The 26,808-nt window shown below is 41.5% G+C and overlaps 1 protein-coding gene across 3 annotated transcripts in view; it reads right to left on the reverse strand.

Annotated features, from left to right (window-relative positions):
• The window catches only part of LOC108433870 (thrombospondin type-1 domain-containing protein 7A), a 238,224-nt gene that overhangs the window by 91,028 nt on the left and 120,388 nt on the right, over window positions 1-26,808 (reverse strand). For all 3 annotated transcript variants that reach the window (XM_037534172.1, XM_017708707.2, XM_037534171.1), the window contains 3 exons: window positions 25,062-25,265; window positions 11,199-11,393; window positions 4,877-5,132 (listed from right to left, as the gene is read on the reverse strand). In XM_037534172.1, the coding sequence (XP_037390069.1) occupies window positions 4,877-5,132; window positions 11,199-11,393; window positions 25,062-25,265 (655 nt within the window). The remainder of the gene's footprint in view (window positions 1-4,876; window positions 5,133-11,198; window positions 11,394-25,061; window positions 25,266-26,808) is intronic.

The following is a 26,808-nucleotide window of genomic DNA, read 5'->3' on the forward strand; positions in this document are numbered from 1 at the left end:
AAACAAATTAATCATTCAAGCTACACTTGGTATCTTAAGGTAGCTTCACTTAAGGAGCTAATGTAGCTAAAAAGCCTGTATGCACTGAATTTTTCACCAGTTCTGCATAAAAACAAAGTCATTCAGACGGGTTTGATGTGAACTGGTTTCTTAAAGAGAAACTTCTGATTTCTTTCAGGAACCAGGTGTCACAGGGTCTACCAGCCACCATCGCTAGCCGTATGTACCATCCAAATTAACCAGCGAACCTAAACCTGCCTTCTTAGTTTGTATATGTATGATGAGAATGTTAAAATAGTGGTAAACCTAAAAAAAAGAAGTTCAATGTGGCTGTTTTAAAAAGTCCTGCATGCACAGAACGGCAAAAGTCAAAGATCGCCCTTGATTTATTTAATTTAAGCTCTACTTTTCACGAGACATTCATGAGGAGTTTAGATCTAAGGTCATTCACTTGTACATGGAATAGGAAGTCAAATGAAAATAAAACAGGAGTTTCCAAAGGAAAAAAAAAAGATTAAAAGCCACAAAGAAAATGGGACTCCTAGCAACCACCTGCAAAAGCTGGGAGCCCACCAAAACTGTCCCCGTCAGATAAACAGCACTTCCATCTTCAAGCTGCTTCAGATCTGAAAACATCCACAGCTGACTCTGTCCATCCTTCCACTGTGAGAAGACCACTCAGCGCGGTGGGTCTGAAAGGACGTGTAGCTGATCAAGAAGAACCTCACTGAGAAAAGGAGATGAAGAAAAGAAGATGCGGATGTTCTCAGAACAATGGACTGACCACCCCAGAGTCCAGATCTCAACATCACTGACGGTGCTTGGATCTCTTGCACTGCGAGAAACAGAAAATGCAACCAACTTCTAAGACTAAACTTTGGAGCTGAGAAAAAAATACCCCTGCAGATTTCTTTGGAAAACCGAAAGCGGGTCTCCGGAAAAAAGAACAGCAGGGATAAAGGCAATACGTGGAGTTGCTGGGCTTATGTTTTCTGCTTTGCTGGCACTAAACAATGATTACTTTGCACTTAGTGGCCTTTCTGACTAAAAATAAAATAAATGAAAGCCTGGAATCTAAACTTGGCACAGCACCGTACCCTCCATCATAAACGGCTTAAAAAAAAACCTCATCTCAAAACTACCATCAAACAATGTCTCAGTCATCAGGCAGCGATTCGTGATCACTTCACGTTTCGGTGAGGGAGCTTTTAGAGGGATTCATCTCTTCAGACGTCTGGTTCCTATCACCACCACTGGGAATAATTTTGACTGAGCATTTCGCATTAAACCACTCTGAATGACCATGTTAACATCCTAATCATCTAATTATGCAGAAAATTTTTAAAATTGTGGAATTCTTATTTAAGTAATGTCCAACTGGCTTGTTTATGTGGGTTCTCTTACTGTATGACGTACTGGTATGGACAGAATTCAGGCTTCACAATGGCTGTTATGCAACAGCTGTTTTTAGCTATGCAATGTGCAGCACTGTGAGAAAGTTTTAGGCGTCTAATGTTTAAATGTTTAACCAGTTGACCTCAGCAGGGAGTTTTATCACAATATACATCAGAATAAAGTCGTATTCATAATTCAAATAAACAGAAAAACAATAAAAAGTAACCAGAATCTCTCGGGTCCATATTTTTCCTGGACACCTTCACAGCCGCCACAGAGACTCGTTAATATCATCAATTACATCATGAGCACAATTTACTGAGCACTGATTGGTCAAACCAGGAGCTGCTTTTTAACTACATATAATACTGGGCTTCCTCGAGGAGGAGAGGCTTGGAGATGGGTAAACAAACACACCAACGTCCAGAAAAATCACTTATATATATATAAAATCATTATTAATTAATATTCTATACATTTTGTTTATTCAAATATTAACACTAGATTTTGAAAATGAGTCTTGGGTGCCTAAGACTTTCTCACAGTACTGTACTTTCACTAATACAGTATCCGAAACCATTCGCCAGACTATTTGAGATTACTGAACAACTTGACAAGGCAAGTTTACTTATTTAGGCGTGCACTTTGCATCCCTGCTAGCTCCTTTAGCCTCGTAGTTCCAGTGCAGAACTAAAGCAAGCTTAGGTCAGAGTGTCTGATATCTGTAAGGAGAAAATTAGACTTTTCACCAAATCCTTTAGTCTAAGAGGAAATCCACAACGCATGTTAATTCCTAACTACGCTGGTTTGTGTCTTAGGTGCTCTGTTTGTGTCGCGCATGGAGATTTTGCTCATCTTGTAGCGATTAAATTGCATTAAAAAAATCAAGCCCACTTAATTACTGCCATTATCATCAATGGAAAATTAAGCAGTTTGAAAATGACTGGACTAATTAGCTGTTTGTGGCTCCATGTTTATTCAGTTTTCCCTAGCCTAGTTTTGCCTGGAGTGGAGAGATAGGCTTTGAGCGCAGACACATTTGAGCGCAGGATGCCTTCTCCCTGAAGCAATCTGTGCCTGCCACTCACAGAGAGAGACACACATACGCTCACGCTGTAATGTGGAGAAGTAAAGAAAAAAACCCTACTGCATATTTCTCATTAGGCCACTCTGAGACTCTTCAGCATCTCCGGGACTCGAGAATGGGGTTGAGTATTTTCATGGGTTCTTTGCCCTACTAATAAAGTAACCAGTAAAAGTTATCAAAAGATCACTAAGTGGCAAAAATGTAGGCAGTATGCTAAATCTTAATAATATACATGCTCAATGTATATATGATCATCATCGCCTGCGATCTCTCCTACAAAACCAGCTCCTAAAAAGTTGGAACTAGTAGGAAAGAGTCAAATAAATACAGAAAGAGTGATTTGCAAACTTTTTATTTACAGGTATTTACTTGAAAACAACACAAGGAAGAGATTTAATCTTTTACCTCATCATCCCCACTGATTGTTGAATAAATAAATAGAAACTAAATTTGAAATTCTATGCCTGCAACACTTTCCAAAAATGTTTTGACAGGAGCGTTTGTATGAAAAAAACACCTGTTTCAACAGGTAAGTACATGAAAAGGTAACAGGTGATGTTATCATGATAGGGTATAGAAGGAGCATTCAGTTGCCACTGGGGGTGAATAGTCCAGGAGTTTCTCAAAACGCAACTGCGTTATAATTTAAGGATTTCTCCACCTACAGTCCATAACATTACTAAAGGATTCAGAGGAGATGATCTCTGTCCGTAAAGGGCAAGGCTGAAAAGCAATACTGACTGCTTGTGACCGCATGAATATTTTAGAAAAACGATGTCAGTAAACAGGCTGTCTCTGCATCTACACATGCAGGTTAAGACTGCGCAATGCAAAGCTGAAGCCAAGAAACACCGCCAACTTCTCTGGGCTGAAGCTCATCTGAGATAGACTGATGCAAAGAGAAAACATGTCCTGTGGTCTAATTAATCCACCTTTCAAACTGGTTTTGGAAATAATGAATGTTGCGTTCTCTGGACCAATGAGGAAACGGACCATCCCGGTTGTGACTAATGAAAGTTCAAAAGCCAGCCTCATGGTACGAGGGTGTGTTGATGCGATTTGCATGGGTAAACCGCACATATTTGAAGGCACATTAACAAATGATTTCTTTGCTGCTAGACATCTTTTTCAGGGATGTCCCTGTTTGCTTTATCAAGACAGAGCCAAGCCACTTGCTAAAGACTGCTTAGACTGGCCTGCTACAAAAACTCCACTTTCACCATTAACAATTGGTGTCCTCAGTTTCCAAACGATTCTTGAATGTAGTTAAAAGGAATGATGATGTAACACAGTAGAAATTATTGCCTGTCCAAACCTTTTAGTACATTTTGCAAGCATCCAATTATGGATAAGCATAAAAATACAAAAACTGTTTTCAATTTAAATCAATTCAAAAAAGTTTGCAAAAAAGTTTTTGCAAAATGAGTTTGTGGAGTGCCTGCACAGTCTTGTCAGTTATACAGGGATGCAGTCAGAGCTAATAACTACCACCTATGGTGTTCCACAGGGTTAAGTTCTTGGGCCACTCTTATTTAATATTTCTATGTTCTTACTCACTGGCAGTATTGGCTGGCTTGGCTGGACAAATGGAACAAATGTCATTTTAGTTTAAGGCCCCTTAAATACACATAAAATGTCATTTACTTCACAAAACATTGTAGGTCACCTTGCGATTTATGGTTGCGATTAAAGCTGTTTATACAAACTCAAGTTTGCTTTATATGCTTATATATGCTTATATGCTTTATATATATATATATATATATATATGTCATTCAACGTTTCTAAATGTGTTTTAAGTTGCATCCCTCAAATAAAGTGTTATGGAATTTGTTTATAGAAAATTTGGAATGTTTTTAACAATTTCCTATAAATTTCCTATAAAATCATTGCACATGTTTGGATGCGCAGTTGTATGCAAAAGTTTGAACATCCTCAGTCAAATTACATGTTTTGTTGATTTGAAGTGAACATAATTTAAAATGAGTTAACACGCACTCTACAGGGTTCGCACTTCAATGTTTACATGCACAATTTCTATTTATTTGTTACATTTAACATAAGACTGTACCTGAAACTGAAGAAGGGAGTGGATAATGTTTGGCTCGTATTTTGACTGTGAATGCTTGGCTGCCCATTTTTTATGTGTTGGTTTAAAAGGTCTGAACTATTTTTGGTCATTTATGTCCTTATTTATAAATCACATAAAAAAAAAAATGTTGAAAAAAATCTTCAAGCCGTAAAGGAGTTCACCAAACACGCGGACGTGGTTAACAACGAAAGGAAGCTATTCATGCCCAATTAACATGATACTAATTAATGGCTATCCACTCTTTAAAGAAACAGTTAGCAACCTTAGCATTTGTGAATACTGCATCAAACGTGAGGTCTTACTTTTTTGGCGGGACCTGACCCACGTTGACTTTGACGCAGATGACCTTGCGGGTCTGCATGCCCATGGCGCAGGACGGCTTGTCTGGTCCAGAGGGAGTGATTTTGGAGCCAGTGGTGGTGGAGTTGAGTGTGGTGACCGAAGTGTCCTCCGTACACGGCCCCCACGGACCGGTCTGCCAGTGGTACACGATGCAGGCGTGTTCGTTACAGTTCCTCATTTCCTGCAGTGCACTTGTGTTTGGACAAATGGTGCCTCCTGCAAGCGCACAGACACAGTGTGTTACAATTAGACATCTCGTTTAAAAAGGCTTTAGCACTATTTCTCCTACAGTCTAAAGCCTAAAGGGCCCATATTCTGCACACATTTAATAACTTTCCCCCATATTTCCTGCTGCAATAACTCACAATAATACACACTGCACGCAGTAACAACAATCACTTCAACAAGTTCAGGTAGACCACACTACTCTGCCCTGAAAGGGTGATCAGCTTAATTTCATTCACTGACTGAACAGACTGGAGAGTGTAAAGTTAATCAGCGGTGGACAAAGTACACAAACCTGAGTTAAAGTCGAGACACCCAGGGTAAAATATTCCTCCAGTAAAAATAGAAGTTCCTCCCTTTAGACCTCCACTGGAGTAAAAGTACTAAAGTATTTCCCTTCAAATGTACTTAAGTATAAAGTAAAAGTACTAAAAGAGGAATTCTGGCTCTGATGTCCTGCTATCATTTTTATAACCAGACTGGCTTCATGAACTCATTTCAGGTGAAAGTCCTCCAGCGTCTCTCTTGGTAAACCAGTCTTTTAATAGAACGTCATTAATTAGTGACGCTGACGTCTATTAAAATGATCAGAAGCACAAAACCCTGAAGGTAAACAGTTTCCATCAGGGAGAACCGAGTGGCTCTGAAATCACTTTTTACACACAAGCAAAGTTTCAGTTTCAGATTTATTTACAACTTAGTTCCAAGTTTAAGTTGAATAAAAACTGGCTTTAAACTCAGGATCACAGATGAGCTCCTTTACTATGTTGATCTGTAGGCGTCTGTTCATAAACATAAACCAGCCCAAACTCATTTACTATAAAATGAAATGGTGTTTGTAGAAATTCAGAAAAAAGCCGCGTCAGTCTCGACTGCATATGTGGACATATTTCTATATTGAGCTCTATTTACACAAAGTTAGGTTAGTTCATCATTTATGTTGAACAGACTCTCCCAAAGTTTTACGCTGCTGCGCTGACGTTGAACCGCGTGCTGCACTGGGTCGGTATGACCAACAGGTCAAAACCAGCTCTAAACAAAGTGACCGCTGGGCCCTGATTGGTGCTCTGGCTTTGCGCTTCTTTCGTTTTGACATGTTACGTTTTTATACACACAGAAACCAAAAGGAACCACAGATTTCTCAAAATGTAGGAGGAAAAAGTCGGATATTAGACTCTGAAATGTAGTGGAGTGAAAGGAAAAAGTCGCCCAGAACGGAGAAACTTCAGTACAGATACACCAAAAATACTAAAGTACAGAAACTCAGAAGATTACATTTACTCAGTTACTCAGTTACTGTCCACCACTGCTGTTATTAAAAAAAGAAAAAACAAAGGTTTTTCCATGATATGATGACTTTGATTTCAATAACATTACCCACTTTGTAAAAACACTAAGAAACTGGTCAGTCCCAAGAACACCAAATCTTTCAAGTCTTTTCATGTAAGTACATCCTCAAAACTTCTCTCAACCTGCACAAACCACATCTAGGTCTGCATTAAGATCTATTAAGGTTAATGAAGACCTGGATAGGGTTTGACAGTTGAATAAGTTTTAATATTGTATTTACAGAAAAGATCTGGGTGACCACTTAGGCCCAATTCCATTTCGTTTTTTTACCCCTACCCCTTGTTTTCGAGTGGGTAGTGGTTGAAATCAATAAATAAAAGAGCATCACTTCATTAACAGCTACTAGCGCCGCTCTGTAGGCGACCCTGCCCGTCTGCAGGGACAGCAGAGGAGGGGAAAGTTCAGCTCCTCACTGCTGGGCTTTAGTTACATTTAGGGCTTCAAAGAGGAGGGCAATTTTTTATTATCGCAAGCCCCCCCCTCCACTTTAAATGGTGCGGCAGGTATATTCAGGCGCTTCAGGCATCAGAACTGCTGGACAATTTAAGGTGGAATGGGAAAGTTAGCCGGCTAGCTTATGAAGAAAAACGACCAAAATACACTGAAACGACATTAAACTAAGAGAACACAGTGGTGACTGTCATTTTTAAAGGAGAAAATTCTCACATTTGTGGGTTTCTTTGGTCGCTTGCACAGCCAGCTTGCCGTTTTTTCTGTTTTTTTCTCATAACAGTCCTTTTCAAGCCTCTGGAAAACCTCTGTTTGGATGGTCATGTAGCCCTAACACTTCGCCCCACCCCTCTATCGCAACTACAACTGGGACACCCTACCCTAGACGTGAACGTGGAAAACAGAGGGCTAAGGGCAAAGTGGTAGGGGCGAGGAGTGAAATGGGAATTGGGCCTTAGTGACCTATTGTGTTTGAAAGCTCCAGCTCTAAGCTAAAGAAGCAAAACTTGGCTGTTTGAATACAAGCGGGGTAAAAATTGCCTAAATCATCCCATTATGTCACAAAAAGGGAGAAGACTCTGTTGGGCTAGTCTAGTTCACTGCAAGCAGCTTTAAAGCAATAGTCTGGCTAAAGATTTTCACTTTTGCTTAATTTGAGGTATAAAGTTAATGTTGCTAGCAAGTAATGGAAGCTTAAACCTCACCAATAAGCAATGTACAGTAACAAGCTACAGTGCTCCTGAATGTAATCTGTAATTTTGTCCAATTTTATAGACAACAGGGTGTCAGAAACCACATAAGCCAGGCAGTTTGAGATTACTTAACAACAAAGTATGCAACTAATTAGACTTGAAACATGTCTCGGCTGATCCAAGGAAGACAAAACTTCGGGGAGTCGATTTCACTTTTCACCCAGCTCTTCCTCTGAATAGAAGCATGTTGAGGGCTCATTTTCTGGACATCTGCTGTTGGTGTTACAGAGCTGGTTTCTCCGTTCTCCTCTCTCCAAACGGATGGAGAGGAAACACTCAACAAGACTCGAGGGCACTCAAGCTCACTCCCTGGCAGCGACGGGTGGTGGAGTGAGTTTGAGGGTCCCTCGGCGTGCCTGAATAATTGCTGACATTCCTCGCTCGCCGCGCGATGGAGAGGCCCACAGGGGCCCGTGAATCAAGCCCTGTCCATCCGGGAGTAGAAAACCAGCTCCGTAACGAGGGGGAAGTACACCCACGAGTCACGCTGCCAGTGAGAAAATACGACTCTGATGGACCTGTGCTTTAGCCTTCAGACACGACACGGTGGCGTAAAGGAATTACAGACGCTGCACTGTGAAGCGCAGTCCGTGAAGAAAAAGGGCGACATTTCCCTAAATTAGAACAGCAGGTTTAATAGACAGGCAAATCTGTACAACACTGATGTAATTCCGCCACATATCCGGCTGCAAGACCGTTCCTAGCGCTTGTAGTAATAATAATAAGAAAACTGTAAATTAGATTTTTCACCTAATCATTCCTCAAACTAATTCCAAAGTATTCCTTGTTTGCATACTCGGTTGCACATGCCGAGGCCTCGGCGGTGTTTAGTTCAATCCTGCTGTTGCAACTACTTCTGTCCACTGTGCTGAGGGCAGCTGAGGCCTTTGTCTTAATGAGTACACTGACCAGACAAAAACAGGCAAACCCCTCTTTGGTGGGTGTGTGTAATCGAGAATGTTCTCTCCTAATTCAGGCTTGTCAGGGCTTTTCTTTACATTCTAATGGCACAGGGTTCCTACTTGTTCACATTGGTCCAGTCACTGTCATCTGGCCTTAAAGCAGAGTGCCAGGCCAGTACCAGGACATGGGTCTTGGGTGGTACGTTTGTCCATTTTTATAGATAACTGTATTTGATACAGTGTCACAAACACTGTTATTGCTTTGAAATACTGTTACTGCATTGAAAAATTTGAGTAGAGCCATAGATAGCATTGAAGGTAACCCTTTATGAATCATGTCTAGTGGAGAAAAGCTACATGCAAATAAATCCAATAAAATGCATTTATGCAATCAGGTGCAGGGGGTTTGCATAAGTAATATCTATACCTTATATAAGTATAAAAAAACATTTGTCCTGCTTTTTGGCCTATATTTAACCTAGTGGTGTCAATGTTAATAACTGGTCAACACAAAAAAAATGAATGATTTATTTTAACGTCATTAACACATTTTTCTTTGTAGGTTTGCCCATCAAACCATCTTAGTTCCACCCTGAATCCCAGCTGCTGCAGCACTGTTGCTATGACACCGCCACTCCGCCAGCATTGGTACATAGAATGCAACACATGTAATGTATACAGCGCAGCTTGAGGTAATTTGCAGTATCACTTCATAAAACCATCATTACTTCCAGTTACTGTACCACTGTGATCATTGAGTATACTGTAGTATCATTTACAAACAAAACACCATTGATTCTAACAAAATCAGTCATTTGGCAAACTACGCTGGACAGTGCTTGCAAGATACTAGAAACTCCAGTGTTCCTCTCAGTAAACATCAGTATCTGCATTGTCATGATCACCCAGCGTTCACGTGAGCTTTACGTTCAGGTTCAGATAAAAACACTCAAAAAACTTCACGTGAAAAAAAATCTCTCTTTGGGGTCAAATTTGAGCAAACAAGGCAAATTAACTGCTGAAAAGAATGCGATTAATCCCAATTAATCATTTTAATCACTTGACAGTTTTGCTGGGATGGAGTACGACGGTTTGGATGCTAATGGATTAACTGGAACTGATGATCAGTGACCTCTGCTCTCCAATACAGACTTTATGAGCGTTTTGGAAAATACTGGTTTAATAATGTGAACTATGTTGACTTTCTGATTGTTCTAAAGTTTCTACTGATTTCTCAGGGAACGGCCTCCTAACTCCCAGATGCTGCCAGCTGAAGAGGGGTGTTCATGTCCATTGCCACGCTGGACCATTGTAAAAGCAGCGCTGGACTGTCCAGTTTTTTCACCATGTGGAGACGAAACGTTCCTTGACAAAGGCTAATCATGTATACCCTGGTAACCCCCACCCACTCACCCTCTGTGTGTCTGTGGTTTGGTCAGTCTTGTTAAAAAGAACCCCCTGTTCTAGTCTACTTCTGCCCTGACCCTCACTGGCAAGAGTGCATGGAAAGCTGCAGCGCTTTATGATGGCTTAGCCACGCGGCCTTGAAGAGATGTTGCAAAGCGTCTCCAAATCTTGGTGCCAGGCTAGACTTTCGGATCAAAATGGACAGAACTGGGCTGAAGACTGAAGCTGCTGAGTCCCTGAGGTCTGGAGTCAATACGATGATGTTGTGGTATTTTAGGACAGACCCCAGAGGGCCAAGAGCTCCAGCACTGCTTTGTTTTTTTAAATTTCATGTTTGCGGTATAAATTTCAGTCCTCTGCTGACTTACTCAAATCCACTCTGAAACGCATCCATAATGCATAAAGGGTTTTCTGCATGAATGACTGCATTTAATACGTGCCTCGAACGCTAGCGAGCGAGGCGAGGCGGACGTCTGCTAAACAGAAAAGGCCGACAGCATACAGTCGCGATAAAGATAGAAGTAATGTTTGTCTTCTGAGTGGGGGGATTTATTCATCCCACAAGGGCATTTTCCTGCAAATTGTTCCTCAAAGCAAACCCATTCAAGCAAATGATCTAACACGAGTAATGCTCATGGTCTCGTTTGAGGCATGCTAATATCGCACTCTTCGCTTCAGACGGGGTTTTTAGGGATTTCTGAGGGGCTGACAAACACGTTCTAGTGACAAGTTTCCACTGCTAAACGTACATTATCCAAAAAGCCATCAACATGCGAGCTACAACGACACCAGGTCTACATCAACACTACACAAGAAATAAACAACTGTACCATAGAGCTCAGGAAACTTTGGAACCCTTGTGAGACCTTAAGACAAGATAAATATCACACGTGTAAGTCTCAGAGTCCATTTGAACAAATGGCGAGGATTCTATGAAAGTCACATCAGCTCTAAATCTACAAATAATCTACAAATGATCAAATCTTTGTATGTGTTACCCTCCATAACTGTTATCCATGCCACTACCATTGAAGTCACTGCAAAGACAAAGACAGAAATTCACTCACATTGGCTCAGAAACTGCTAGACAGGCTTCTATGGTAGGGAGGGGGTGTAGATGTACATGCAGATACATGAAAAACACAACCTAACTACAAAATCCATTTGAATATACGTGATAATATACTCCAAGTTACCTTCCCCAGCGTTGTAGGCCAGGATGGCTCTCGTCCTCATCTGCTTGCCCTCAGCCGTTTTGCTGGAGCAGGTTTGGGAGCAGGTGGACCAGGGCGTCCAGGGGCTGAGGACACAGTCTTTAGGGCACGGAACCACGCAGGGCACGGAGGGTGGGAAGACTGCATCAGCACACAGCTCTTTATTCACCTCCTTACCTACAAAACACAACAGCTCTTCAGAAGGCCTTTGGGTTTAAGCATGGTAGATAGTAAGGAGATAACCAGAGGTGGGAACAAGTCACTATGCTGCAAGTAAAAAGCAAGTCTTGAGTTTTGAGTCTTAAGTCCTGAGGAAAAGGAAATTCTCAAAAGAGTTTCAAACGTTGTCAGTACACACTTTCCAGCAAATGTGATGCCATTTCAACAATGAACACCAAAAAATACGGTAACAGTAATATGGCCTTTTAATGATAGCATATTAGCAGCATCTGGTTGTATACAAAGTTGTTATTCCCAGGTATACAACAGTTAGTTCCAGCCACGCAAGCTGATTGGCTGAGAACCGTTGTAACTGTGTTGTTATTTCACCATAACATCACAAACACTGTATCACTCCACTAAGACGCTGTTGCTAAGCAACGACTCTGACAGCTGTAGGAGGCGCTCGAGCCATTTGAACGTTTTTACTTCTTAATTTGCCGCAAACAGAAAACGGACACTGATAAGATCAGATTTGACCGACAGCCGATTTGGTCCGACTCTGAAGATGAAACTACACAAAATTCCCAAACTGTCGTCGCCACTGAGCAGCTTTTCAGTCGGCAGATGAGACAGAAGAACAGCTGAACAACCTGGAATCAGCCAGAACTGAACCCAACACCATTCGCCAGACGTGTCTGATCTTCAGAGTCGGACCAGATCAGACTGAGCCATAAAACTGACCCAATAAAAGACAGAAAAGCTGCTCAGTGGTGACGACAGTTTGGGGATTTAGTGTAAGGAGCTGGAGAACGAACTGCCGGCTGAGCAGCGAGTGGGCGGAGCTCGTTACTCTGACGTAGCAACTCTAATTAGGAGGAAGGAGCTGAACATTAAAACATATTAAACCCTGCGTTCACGGCCAGTTTATTCATTTCTTACTGTATTTATTTACCTGCTGTATTAAAGCAGTAGAAACACTCGAGGTCATGAGTTATCACCAGTAACATCACATAAAATCACAGCTGTGATGTTATACACGATAACACACAACCTCACGTGTGCTATTGCTTAAGTGAATTATAAAATCTACAGAATATGGATAACCAGGGGTGACCGGCTTGTGGGCCCTGGGCTTTATAGATGTAATTAAAATCCATAAAATCTCAACAGGACACCAACTGATGTGGATCATTTTTGCTAGTCATATTTCACAACGTACCATAAGCCATACTTCTCCACCGGTGTAAGACTTTACTCTGTAAACCATTACCATCACAAAAACAGCCCACATTTGTTCACCAAGGGGCAAATTAGCCCCTTTCCCAATTAAAACAGAACAGCTCAAATACAACAGTAAATAAAAGCAGCTTACTGTTCCCTTTTTCTCCCCTTTTCATGGCTGAAACACCTTTAATAACATCCCATTTCTTAAAATGTCGCACTCAAGCCACATCACTGTCAAAGAAGACAGCTGTCAGTCAAATGCTACCATGGCATTCTGTCAATAGGAGCTAGTTAGCTGATGTTGACACCACAGATTTTGGGAATTTTTAAAATAAAATTCTGCTCTTGTAAGTTACGTCTCTTTCTTTTAGAGTCTTTAGTTTTTGAGCTCTTACAGACACACTCACTGGCCACTTTATTAGGTACCCCTTGCTAGTAAAAGGCTGGATCCCCTTTTGCCTTCAGAACTGCCTTAATTCTTCGTGCCACACTTTCAACAAGGTGTTGGAAACGTTCCTCAGAGATTCTGGTTGGTTATTTGAGTTCCTGCTGCCTTTCTATCATCTGGAACCAGTCTGCCCATTCTCCTCTGACCTCTCACATCAACAAGGCATTTTCGTCCACACAACTGACCGCTCACTGGATATTTCCTCTTTTTCGGACCGTTCTCTGTGAACCCTAGAGATGGTTGTGTGCGTGAAAATCCCAGCAGATCAGCAGTTTCTGAAATACTCAGACCAGCCCGTCTGGCACCAACAACCACGCCACGTTCAAAGTCCCTTAAATCCCCTTTCTTCCCCGTTCTGATGCTCGGTCTGCACTTCAGCAAGTCGTCTTGACCACCTCTACATGCCTAAATGCACTGAGTTGTGGCCGTGTGATTGGCTGATTAGCTATTTGTGTTAACAAGCAATTGAACAGGTGTACCTAATAAAGTGGACGGTGAGTGTATAATCTTATACATCTTACACAAGTGCCTGGTTCTAACTTCCATCAGAGCTAATATTTGGAGTAAATACAGCCAATCAGCAGTCAGAGACATGAACGATATCAGTATTTGTGTCAGGCCCTTTTATGTTGGTGGATGGAGGAGAAATACATAAATCTAATTAAAAACGGCTTTTCTTACATATCGCACTAATGCACGAGCATCACACCCAATGAATATTCATTTTCAACCACAAATTCTGGCCTTGTTTACTGATTCATTCCCATAGACATGAGATCTAAATGCAGATATCACTTGAGTCAAGGTTCCTACCCAAACACGAGCCACTTGAGCAGTTTTTGTAACTGAAACTTGTCCATCTTGGTCCAAAATCAAGGTCAACTGGGCCTGTTCAGGATTGTAGGGTGTTAACTGCATCACGCAGAACACCTGCTCTGAAGCTTCAGCATTCACTGGCTCTGCCTAAAAAGATCTCAGGTTTGACCATCTTTAATGAAATACAAACTCCTTTTCGTATGATTCATAAAATGTTTGTACAACGTGGACACAAGCAGAGATTTGACCACCAGGGTAGAATCAGCTGCAGTGCATGAAATCAAGTGCCAGCCAGCATCACATTTACATATCATTTACTTAAAGCACGCCCCAATTCATGCAGATGTTTCAGGTTTTTTTGTGGGTAGAGTCAGTAGTATAATACAAAAACACTGAATACTTGCAGCATTTGCTTATAATAATGTGCATGTACTGCACAAATTATTCAGTTTAGCATTATTTTATTATCATTATATTATTATATCATTATCATTATATTATTATCATTATTTCTATTTTAATTCTTATGACTGCCAGAGGTGGGAACAGAGTTGCAAGTAACAAGTAGGTCTCAATTCTTTTTTTTTTTTACCCGATTTTCTCCCCAATTTAGTCGTCTCCAGTTCCACCAGCTACTTAGGACTCCCCCAATCACACGATGCTACCAATGCTAGGAGATTGAAGGCAGCACAGGCTTCCTCTGAGACCTGTGAAACCAGCCACCGCTTCTTTACGAACCGCCGCTCACGCGACGTCACGGGACGGCCGAACGCGCTCGGAGGAAAGCGCCGACCACCAGATCTGCTACGTCAGCTAACAGACGCCTGCACTGACTAGTATCGCGTAGAGTGATGGGGGGAGAAGGGGGGGCCACTCTGCCCACCCAGAGAGAGCGAGGCCAGCTGTGCTTTCTTGGACTCCCGGCTACGGACGACTGCAGCATCACCAGGGATCAAACTCACGATCACCTAATGACGCGGCCAACGCTTAGACGGTTGCACCACTCGGGAGCCTTAGGTCTCAATTCTTAACACTCAAGTCTCGAGTCAAGTCCCAAGTCAAGATAGTCGAGTCTCAATTCAAGTCCTGAGTCAGTATGAATTCTTCAGCTAATGTTATTATATTTTTTATTATCTTTTAATTATTTTTTTTTATTTAATTTAGATGACAACAGAAACTAAAAGCTGAATAAAGTTTACAGAAAATAAAAGCATGATGGTGAATGTATGAAGATTCTTTTTATCAACGCCTTCTTATTTACATTTCCCACTCCACCTTAAAAGGTGCAGCAGTCATGTTTCGGTGCTTAATTGACACAAAATTTGAGTTAAATTCAACATCAGTTAATGTTGTGAATGTTTCGCGCTGGTTTTACCTGCAGAAGCTGTTAAAATCGGTCAAACTGAGAAGAGCTGTTTCTGTTGTTTTGCTACCATATGGAAGATGGTCAGTTCGCCTGGTGAGCTTCTCCAGTAGGACACCAGTAAGACTCCCATCTGCAGACAGGCTCTCCACGATTCTTCCACTTTGGGTCTCGGGTCTTTCCGGGTCATGACGCTCAAGTCTGAGTCACAGTCCAAATCATAGGTCCTCAAGTCAAAGTTGGTCCAAGTCATTGATGAATAACAAAATTGGCAGTGAAACTTGTTTGCGGTCATTTTACATACAGATTCCTACTAACTGCACTGGTTTGTGCTGTTGCGAGTGAATGGCTAGATGACGCCTCAACTGTGGGGTATAAATGACACATCGCCACCTAGTGTATCAAAGCAGCAACTGTTCAAGGTTCAGGTCTTTGATAACACCAGATTAAGGAACTGCATGAAGATATCAAAAATACACTCAAACATGAATTACCTTCATTGAACCAAACTGGCTCAATATTATCCTCTCTCACTAGCAGTACAGAGCAAACACAACCAAACAAGGCAGCCAGATAGATCACTGGGGCACGATGCCGCAGTGCCTCTGTGAAACTCGGCCTTTGTTAGTTTGCAAACTGTATAATGCGTAGAAGAAATTTTCCGACACATTTTGAAAACCCACAGGCAAGTGGAAGGAAAAAGCCAGCCATTTAAACAGCAAACGCACAAATTACCATCTCAAAACAAATATTAGATAGGGTCAAATTTGGTGTGAAATCATATTGCCATACACCCAAGAAGCATGTGGAATTCTGAGGAGAATTTCCTGCAGAGCATCCTGCATGTGCTGATGTGAATTCAATTGTTAATCAGGGCCTAAAAATAGAGGAAGACATAGGCTGGAAGTTCCCATGGGCTTCGGCAAATTTTACACTCACACATCTATAATTCATGGCATCTACACTAGACGGCTTCACATGGCACATGTACCCGCTTTTGATTCGTGTTAAAAGACGACGTGCCACATTTGCACTCTTCTCAGATCCGTGTTATTCCACAGCGCAGAAAACATTCATCTTGATTTTCCCTTCAGTCCTCTCCATATAAATGTCAGGTTGAGGTATAATCTAAAGCCACGGTCTTGACTCTAACAGGGAATCAATTGGGGGGAAAAAAATAACACAAGACATGATGAGAAAAAGTAACCCCAAGCCCTTCCCCAGAGAGCGAAAAAAGGCGAATAAATATCGCAGGGTTTTTCTTATCAACGGCAGGCAGTGATGCAACATCCACATCGATCGGTGAAACGTGGTGTGACCGTTTGTGAGCATGCTCCATAAGCGGCCTGCTCTCCAAAGAGGGAGCGGCAGATACCTCCCAAAAAACTCCAATGAGCAGATCAATTTCCAGGCCAAGCGAACACTGCTCTGATTTAAAGGAGCACTTCATTTTATTTTAAGCTAGTCTGTATCTGCTGCATGCGAAGCGTACAGTGGATTACCACTGATAGTTTTGATGTTATTTCAAGATTTCCAAAGTTAAAATCTTTTGTATTATGCAGGATAAAACATAAATAAAGCCCACTATGGCCTAGCACACTGGAGCAAGTGCCCTAAAACAAGCTTCCTTAGTAGGGCGTAAGAGAGAAGATAAACACTTTATAGGGAGCGAGTGAACTTATGAACTTCTCAAGGCCCGAGATGGAAAAACACCAGTGATCATGCTAGAATGTGTCAGGATGCGCCTGGAACAACGCCTTTTTTAAAAAAATGATTCAGACTAGGCTTGGAGATAATGGTTTCCACATGATCCCATAGGATAGATGTATGGATGTCAATTTGGATATAATGGTGGTGTTGTGAGATCAGGAGATAACAAAATATATCACCCCACCCTTACTGAGGGTATAAAATATGTGTACAAACCCTGTATATGTGTGAGTGTTGCCCGTGGGCCCTGTAGGAAAACATTCTCCATGCTCGAAGAAATAAACGACCTGCACTTCTGAATTCTGAAGAGTCTTCTCGTATTTTTCAGTTCATTCGATTCTTTTATTTTCTTACAACAAACTATTGAAACGGTTTTATTTGACCAACCATAAATAATATCTAGGCTTGGTGTCGACCCACGACAGTTTCTCTGTACTTAGAAAAACAATACTGACTCAAACGGCACCCAAGATAATCCACTGGGTTCAGTCATACAATACAGTGCCAAAGTCAGGACCAACCTTTTATTTACTTCATTTCTAAACAGAACCGTCATTTACAGCATTTGGCTGACGCTCTTATCCAGAGCGACTTACCACTTGACCATTTTACACAGGGAGGCAAAGGCAATGTTAGGAGTCTTGCCCAAGGACTCCTATTGGTATAGTGTAGGGTGCTTGCCCAGGTGGGGATTGAACCCCAGTCTACAGTGTAGAAGACAGAGGTGTTAACCACTATACCAACCAGTTTATGGCATTTGGCAGACGCGCTTGTCCACTTACGACTTACAATTGACCACTTTTTACTCAGCTAAGCAAAGGCAGCATTAGGAGTCTAATGACTCTCTTTCATTAGGGGGGGGGGGGGGGGGGGGGGGTTATTCATTTTTCAGTGTTGCGGAAAAAAACAGGAGAATAGAAAATGACATAAAAGACTCTAAAAGTAAGTAAAATATCAAGTCTATAATTGAATTTGTCCACTTCTTAAGCTGAGTTTACATGTTGGTTGTACAACCCCAATTCCAATGAAGTTGGGACGCTGTGTAAAACATAAATAAAAACAGAATACGATGATTTGCAAATCCTTTTCAACCGATATTCAATTGAATACACTACAAAGACAAGATAAACTTTATTGTTTTTTTTTAATATTCACTCATTTAGAATTTGATGCCTGCAACCTCATGGCTCAGCTCCCTCTTCACCACTACAGTCCGGTACAGTGACCGCATCACTGCTGCTGTCTGACCCAGCCTGCGGCCGATCTCATGATCCCTCTTCCCGTCACTCGTGAACAAGACCTCAAGATGCTTAAACTCCTCCACCTGGAGCAGGCCCTTTCCCCTTACCTGGAGTGGGCATGCCATCCTTTTCCGGGCTAAGACCAAGGACTCAGATTTGGAGGTGCTGATCCGCTTACCAATGAATTCGTTTGCAACCCTTAGTGGTATGTGTTACGGAGATTATGCTAAGAAATGATGGCATATTCTTTTAAGATCTGGAACAAAAAAACAATCCAGCAAGCCACAGATTCAGCTGTGCCTCTGGTAGTAGTGAACTGACTTTCAACATCATTGCAAGATTGTGGGTCTGAATGCCTTTAATGCAGAGCACAGAAAGCTGAGTAAATGGCAGATGCCCGCCGGTTGTAATAACACAGGCCTGCTACAGTATTCATAGCTGAAACGTATGACCTATTTCATGATGAAATAGTGATATAAAAGCGTGCACTTTTTGGCTCAGGGTTTCAAAAGCCTTTTAGTGCCGGAGAGAAACGTTCTTGGCAGTTCGAGTGCGTTTTAAAGAGTGTGCAAGGGGTTTTTTGGGCAACTCCCCTGAGGAGTGTTCAACTTGATGTAGTGCACGGAGAGACGGTGTGTATATGAGAGATAGATACTCTTAGACAGACAGATGAGGCTGTGCTGAGGAGAGAAAGACTTAAGCAGGTCGGAGGAGCACTGTCGTGACTCAGCAGGCAGGCCTGTGCTGCGTGAGGTCACCTCCTTATGCTTATGCTTCCTCCGCAGATATCACAACAGCATGAGGATGCTCAGTTTGGGAAATATAAGATGCTGGGAACTGAAGCCGAACAGTACTGGAATAAAGCAAACATGACAGTTCAGGCTTTTGCAATACATGGAAATATTGCAATATTCGAAAAAACAAAGTTAAAAATAGTAAGCTCTTCCCAAACGGAGCTCATTATCTAGCAACGGAAAGGATGAGCTTGCAGGATGAATGAAGACTTATTCTCATTACATCCAGTATCGCGCACAAGTTATTCATTTTTCACCATCAGGAAAAAAGCAGAAAACATATTTAGTAGAAAATGACACAGAAGCCTTAATTAAAGTGATATCAAATTTGCTCAGCATGTTTTTGTGTCCACAATTTTCCTCTGTTACAGCTTCCATTCTTTTCAAGAAACTCGCTTTCAGTTTTCCAAGAATTCTGCAGGGATATTTTTTTCACACCTTCAAAGTTCAGTCTTGGGCCCCATCCAATTTCACCCCTCGCCCCTACCACTTAACATTTAGCCCTCCGTTTTGTGTGTTGACGCCCAGGGGTAGGATGTCCTGAGTTTTGTTGAGATAGAGGGCTACAGTGAAGTTACACGGCCCTCTAAATGGATTTTTTAAGAGGCACATGCCAAACTGAGTGTTACGAGAAAAAAAGAAAACTGGCAAGATGGTTGCGCAAGCGACCAAAGAAACCCACAAATTTGACTATTTTCTCTGTTAAATTACAACAACCATCGTAGTATCTTAGTTAAACAGCGTTTCAATGTATTATGGCCTTTTTCTTCATAACAAACATAAACAATCGCTAATAGTATGCCAACGTCTCAGTAGCCAGCTAGCTAAATTACCCATTCCACCTTAAATAGCACAGTATTACTGATGCCTGAAGCACCAGAATGTAACTGCTGTTATATTTAAGGTGGAAAAGGAAAATCTGAATAAGAAGCTGGCGAATAGCTGACTTCAGCTTCCTATCACCAAAGAATTAAGTGTGGGGGTAATAAATAATTGTCTTATCTCCCTCTTTAAAGTGTGTGATTCCCTAAATTCCCTCCTCTGCTGTCACTGCAGACCAGCAGGGTCCCCTACAGAGCAGCGCTAGTAGCTGTTAATGAAGTGACGCTCTTTATTTGAGGGGGAAAGATCTCAACCACTACCCTGTAACTCAGTTCCAAGGGGCAAAGTGATACTTAAAAACAAGGGGTAGGGGTAACAAGGAGAAATGAGACTGGGCCTCGGACACTGGTTGCATTTTCCTGTACTCCAAGTAATCCTAAACACACTTAATGATGTTGAGATCTGGACTCTGGGGTGGTCAGTTCATGGCTTTACAGCTTTTTTTTTGTTTAATTTGCAGTTTGTCTCCTTTTCTGAGTAACAGCTCATTAATGGAGCAATTCGTATCAAACCACTCTGAAAACCTTTTACGTCTTAATTTAATTACGTGGAAGTTCACTAAAACTGTGAAATTACCCTTTAAATAAAAAAAAGATTAGTCAGTAATATTTCGGCCAAAATTGTTTACCTTTGTTGGACCATCTGTTCAAAACACCCACAGTAACTCATCTGGAACATCTGAGGTTGGTCAGAATGTTAATTGCACACTATAAAAAAACTTTATTGACTAATTCATTTGTCAGAGAGCTCATTTGCATATTGCAGGCATTTGGAGTTCCAGTAACACTATAACAATTAAGAAATAATAGTGCGCACACCTGGCAAACTCTCTCACAGCCAAAGCATTAATTACTACTAACAGAACTCGCTATTCTCAATTCGCTGTGACACGCCTGAGGTAAAAAAGCCACACTACAAATGAGATTCTGCTAGTTCCCATACAATATACATACCCCTGTCTGAGAGCATCAAACTACAGAGCTCCATTATCTCACTGGGCTGTGCATCATCGTGAAAATTTCAATACTGTGATATAGATACCCTGAGTTACTAGTATTCTTCTAAATCCTCTGCCAGGAGCTTGCTGTGAATTTTAATAACCTGGTAGAACATACATCACAGACACCACACTGCTAAGCCTTTGAACTCGAGACAATGAGCACAATTTCAGAGAACTACACCTGAAACAGCTCGCTCTTTCTGACTGTGTGCGGAACGAATGAATGAAGCTCTTCTGAATGTAGAACGTTAATGAAGTAAAGCTCTTTATTTGAGGGCCCCGAAAGATCCCAACTACTACCTCTTACAACTCAGTTCCAAGCGGCAAAGTGATGCTCAGAAACAAGCGGTAGGGGTAAAAAGAAGAAGTGAGACCAGGCTTTAGAAGTTGGTTGCATTTTCTTGTATTTCCAAGTAATCCTAAACACATTTAAAGATGAGATCTGGACTCTGGAGCGGTCGCTTCACTGAGAGCACCAGCAGCTTCTTGGCTTGATTTGCGGTTTGTCTCCTTTTTCCTGAGTAACAGCTTCTTAGCAGCTGCACATCCTTTCAGACCCATAACTCTGAGTGGAAGGATGGACAGAAACACCTGTGGATGTTTTCAGATCTGAAGCAGATTCTCTCCTCCCTCTCAGAGATGAAAGCTATAAGTGCTGTTTATCTGATGGGGGGCAGTTTTGGTGGTCTTGCAAGTCTTGCGGGTGGTTGCCAGGAGCCCCATTTTCTCTGTAGCTTTTAATCATTTCATTTTAATCAATTGCTACAATTTCACAATGAGCACAGTTTCAAAGAACTACACAGCTTGCTCTCTTTGAGCGTGTGTGGAATGAATGCATGAAGCTCTTCTGAATGTGTGTTGCAGTGGTGAACCATGACTACAGCTAGGCCTCCAGTTCGAGCCATGAATGTGAAAAATAGGTCAAAACGCGGGTAAAAAGGAACAAACACCTTTATGATACTAATTTTTCCGAGCATTATTTCTGTTGGTGATGCTTTTTTTGAGCTGTTCAAGATTCTAAACGCAGACTTTGAAGGTTGAAGAGAACAGAAGTTAACACACATTCGTGCTGCACATTGCCGCTTTCTATTTCTAACAGTGCACTGTTGAGATTAAGAGACCCTCATTAGTCCCACAACGGGGAAATTTCACCTTCGCATTTAACCCATCCGCGCAGTGAAACACCACTAGTGAGCACACTCGCCCAGACCGGTGGGCAGCCCTATGTGTAGTGCCTGGGGAGCAGTTAGGGGGTTAGGTGTCTTGCTCAAGGACACCTCAGTCATGTACTGTTGGCTCTGGGGATCGAACCAGCGACCTTCCAGTCACAGGGCCAGTTCCCTAACCTCCAGCCCATGACTGCCCCATTGACTATCGCTCATATTCACAGTCAGTGGTCATCTAGAACTTCCAGAAGTGGCTTCACCCAACAAAAGTGGCTGATTCCACTGTCTCTTCCAGGTTAATCTAACATGTACAGCCTTAAGTTCAGATCCTGCTGTTCTAGCCAATGGGAGAGCTTCCTTGACTGTATCTATCTACATACTACAGAGGAGAAAATCCTGATCGGACAATTTTCAATTGGGACAAATTTCCAAACAACACCGTAAAATAAGAGTATTTCTACAATATTTGCAGAGTGAGATTTACTATGTAAGTTTTGGGGATTTGGAGACCTCTCTGGTTAAAATGTGTAATTACCGCGTCCCTGAATGAACGAATCCTATGACCATGTAATCAAAGAGAACTCTCAAAACTGTGGGGGGGGTCATGTGCTGGAGGTTAGGGAACAAGCCTTGTGATCGCCGCGGTCGACGATCCGCTCCGGCCAAGCGTGCTCACTGCCCCCTAGTGTGTGTGTTCACTAGACTGTGTGTGGTGTTTCACTGCAAGAATGGGTTAAACGTGGAGTGAAATTTCCCCGCTGTGAGACTAATAAGGGTCACTTAAGTAAAACTTGATGAAGGACGAGTCTTCTGAAGATGTGGGTGCATCAACTACTATTGTCATCATATCTTCACCAGTATGTGCTGGGCTTGCCAGAATCAATATTATTCCCAGTGTTTAGTGAAACAAAGTCTGCCATTCTATGAGCTAGTTGTAATAGTTTGGCCCATTTGCAGCACTGACAAAAAAAGAGAACCCACCTATTTTTATATCTAATTAGTTTAAAGCTGCACTATGTATGATTTGGGGATTTGGAGACCTCTCTGGTGGAAACCAGTAATTGCATGCAATTACAGCACCTATTCTGCTTTGGACCCCTTCCCCAAGTGGATGAATTTGATGATGGTGAGTGCACTGAAAGAGTATTCGAAGAGAGCTCAGCCAAAAATTGGTGAAGGATGTTTCTTCTGAGGATGTGAGTGAATTATTCAACTATTGTCATCACATCTTATAATGGTGGGGTAAAAAATCGATACAGCATGGTATCAAGATATTTTGTGTGGCAAAATTGTATCACATATACACAGATGCCAAGTATCAGTATTTTATTATATATATTTATTTTATACATTTTTATTACAATCTATCTGTTTGATAATCCAATTTTGCTACAGTATACTTTATCTCATTACATAAAACATGTTCACAAAGATTTCCTGTGCAGTTAAAATAAGTAAATAAATTACAATATATTGCAATATATGTCATCGCAGTACTCACCATATTGCAATATTTTTAAAATCCTAGTAACAAAGTATCATAACTTAAGTATCATGATCACATCGTATCACTGGGACTTCCCCTAAAATACAGTATATTTTCTTTGCATTTGAGACCTAAAAATCGAGCCAGACATTCTGTCTGAGCATGTTTGTGTGATGTTAGTACATAAAGATGTTTCATGCAGTCCGAAAAACTCCCATGAAGTCTGACCCAACACCTCAGAGTGATTATTTTAGGCTTTACACACCATAATTTAGCATAATTTTTGTGTTTTGGGACATTTTTAAATGTGCATCTATCTATCTTAAGATCTATTTTATCCAGAATCAATATTGCTCCCACTGTTCTACTGCTTAGGAAACAAACGATGCCTTTCTGTGAGCTCACCGTAACTCTATGTCCAGTTTGCAGCGCTGACAACATAAGAGAACCTTCCTATATTTGGAACATTTCCTATTAATTTTTAATTTAATTAATATATTTGTATCTAACTAGTTTCAAAGAAGCCGGCTAGTTACTTGTGTGACTATGCAGCACGATTGGCTCAGGAAAGTGATGTGAAGAGGTGGCATCTTTGGGAATATTTCTGTCTCACATGCAGGCAAAACCTCAAGCTTTCTTGACAGAGATTAATTCGATTTGTTTTCATATAGTTTGTGAGGTTTGACGTCTTACCAGACTTGACAGTTACCAGCTTAAGGCGTCTGCCACGATCATCACTGAGATTGGAAAAGTACAGCCAGCTGCGACGTGTTTCTTTTTTTCTGCGTTTGCTGGGCTGCCCGGCGCAAGGAGCCACCAGGTGTTGCATTAGAATGATAAGACGTTTCACGCCGACTGATTTATCAGCTTAAAGGAATAGTCGAAGGAAAAAAAGAATTCACACAATTTTCTCCCTAACCCAGAAGTAGTCAATTGGCCATGACATGCTTGGTGTCTAAGCTTTGCTTCATTAGATTTGCCCTGGAGCCACGAGGCTAATGTGCCTAACAAGTGTCACCCAAATCTTTTCGACTGCTGTAGGCACTGGGTTAGCCTTGTAGCTTCAAAGCACAACAGAGGTAAACTTCAGACATGCCTTGGCCATCTGACTAACATCCGGGTGTATTTGTGCATCACAAGTTAATAGAATTCAGTATTTTTTTCCAGAAATAGGAACCACACTTCTGACACTTTCACAATTCTTAATGCTATAAAATTCCCTCTGATTCATGTGGTTGGTTAGTGTAGTGGTTAACACCTTTGCCTTCTACGCTGTAGACTGGGGTTCAATCCCTGACCAGGGCAAGCACCCTACGCTATACCAATAAGAGTCCTTGGGCAAGACTCCTAACACCACCTTGGCCTCCCTGTGTAAAATGATGAAATTGTAAGTTGCTCTGGATAAGAGCGTCAGCCAAATGCCGTAAATGTAAATGTAATGTAGGAAATGTTCTCCCAATGTTCTCCCAATATTGCTCGCATTTCCAAATGAGTTATGAGGCTCCTGTCTCACAGCAAAGTCAGCGCTTTCACAGAACTTTAGCGTGACTCACCGTCGCTGTTGAGGCAGCGCGCCTGTGGAAGCTGCGTTCCTGGACCACAGTCCATGTCCTCATCAGGGACGCACTGCCCCAGTTTGAGCAGCTGCCAGTCGAAGCAGCTAGGTTCCTCACAGGGTATGGCCTCCACCAGATGGGGGCAGTCTCCTTCTCCGCCTGTTGGGTAGTTTGTGATCTTTCGCCTTCGGAACTTGAAACCTGGAAGCAACGTACACGCAACAGACCTCTCTCTGAACTAAGACACTGGATTATGCTGTTTACATGACCATTCAAATAATCAGAGAACCGTGGAAATTCGTTTCGTGTGTAAGGGCTTTTACAAAACACAGGTATGTGCTGGAAATTATGATGTAAGTAGCTACAGGTGTTTCATTCTTTTCGTTTTGTGCAGTGGTACTTTCAAATGTACTTTGTCTATTTCCTTAACCTCTTATGCTCCAGGGTATGTTTTGGTTTGGTCACCTGAATTTCAAGACTAAATTATAAGGAAAATGATTCAGTAAATGCATGAAATAAATGCAAATTACTTTTTGTAAAAGCCCCTCAAAAGAACAGAACATGTGTTTTATGATCTCCACATATCACTATACGCTCACAATTTACTGCTGAAAGCCAAAAATCTTTGTGTTATTTTATGAAAGTAACGTTTCCAGAGCAGATCACTGAAGAGACGCCGTCTGTTTATAGTTTAGAGCCCAGATTTGGGGAAAAACGGGTCGACTTTCAGTAGAAAAACAAACTGAGTTCAGGTTCTTTTATTATAAGGGTTTAAAATGACATCACCGTCTATTAGACTGGAGAGAAGAGCTACAGCCTCACACGACGCCCAGCTTCTGAATGGAGCTCATGAAATATGAACATTATGAAGAACATGACCAAGTGCGGTTTGGAACCACCGGTGGTCTCGAGGAGTTTAAGAGGCTACATGTGAGTTTTCTTAGACTTCTTTTCAAACAGCGAAAAGGGGGCCTGCAGTTTGTGCACATCTAGCCAGAGACACACATTTTTATCATAATTTATTGCTTATTATATCATCACTGTGGTATCCAACAGCTTTACTGAACACCACATTTTACAGCCCTGGTTTCGACCTTTTTCTTTCCTCTTGCTTTTATGAGATTTTCATTTGCTGTCGGCTTCAGTAAGAAGCCACTTTTCTGCACAAGCCTAGTCTTGGACTAAACTGCAATGCCAATGGTGAATGACCATTAGAAAGGATTAGACAGGATTAGTCTTAATCTAGGTCTAGAAAACACACAGGTTTGGTTTTCCTGAGCCAGATTAAACCTAAATCTGGACTAAATGGCATTTTTAATGGTGTAACATCACTGACGTGCAGCTTAGTCCAAGACTCGGTTTCATCCTTGTCCATTGTATTTGACCCTTCCACATTGCTCACTATTATCCTGATTGAATTCTGGTTTTTCATCATTAGCTGTGCTCTCACAAGTATAACTCATTTAAATACAGCGAATCAGGGCGTGCTGTTTGAAAACAAGCCATCTGAAAAATGATTGGTGGACCAATGAATATTAATGAGAACGCTTGGCTGCCCTGAAGAGAATTCATCAAGCAATCCCAGGAAGCACATAAAACCTGTTATTTTTCAGCTTTGAGACCTTTTTCGGGGGGAAATTGAAAACAAATCATTAACTTTCCATGCACTAATAATTCTGACATGACCGCAGAGTAGCACCTTAAAGGGACGTGACAACAGAGGCAATTTTCCTTTCAGTTACCT

The sequence above is a fragment of the Pygocentrus nattereri genome, chromosome 24 (assembly GCF_015220715.1).
Source record: "Pygocentrus nattereri isolate fPygNat1 chromosome 24, fPygNat1.pri, whole genome shotgun sequence".
Classification (NCBI taxonomy): domain Eukaryota; kingdom Metazoa; phylum Chordata; class Actinopteri; order Characiformes; family Serrasalmidae; genus Pygocentrus; species Pygocentrus nattereri.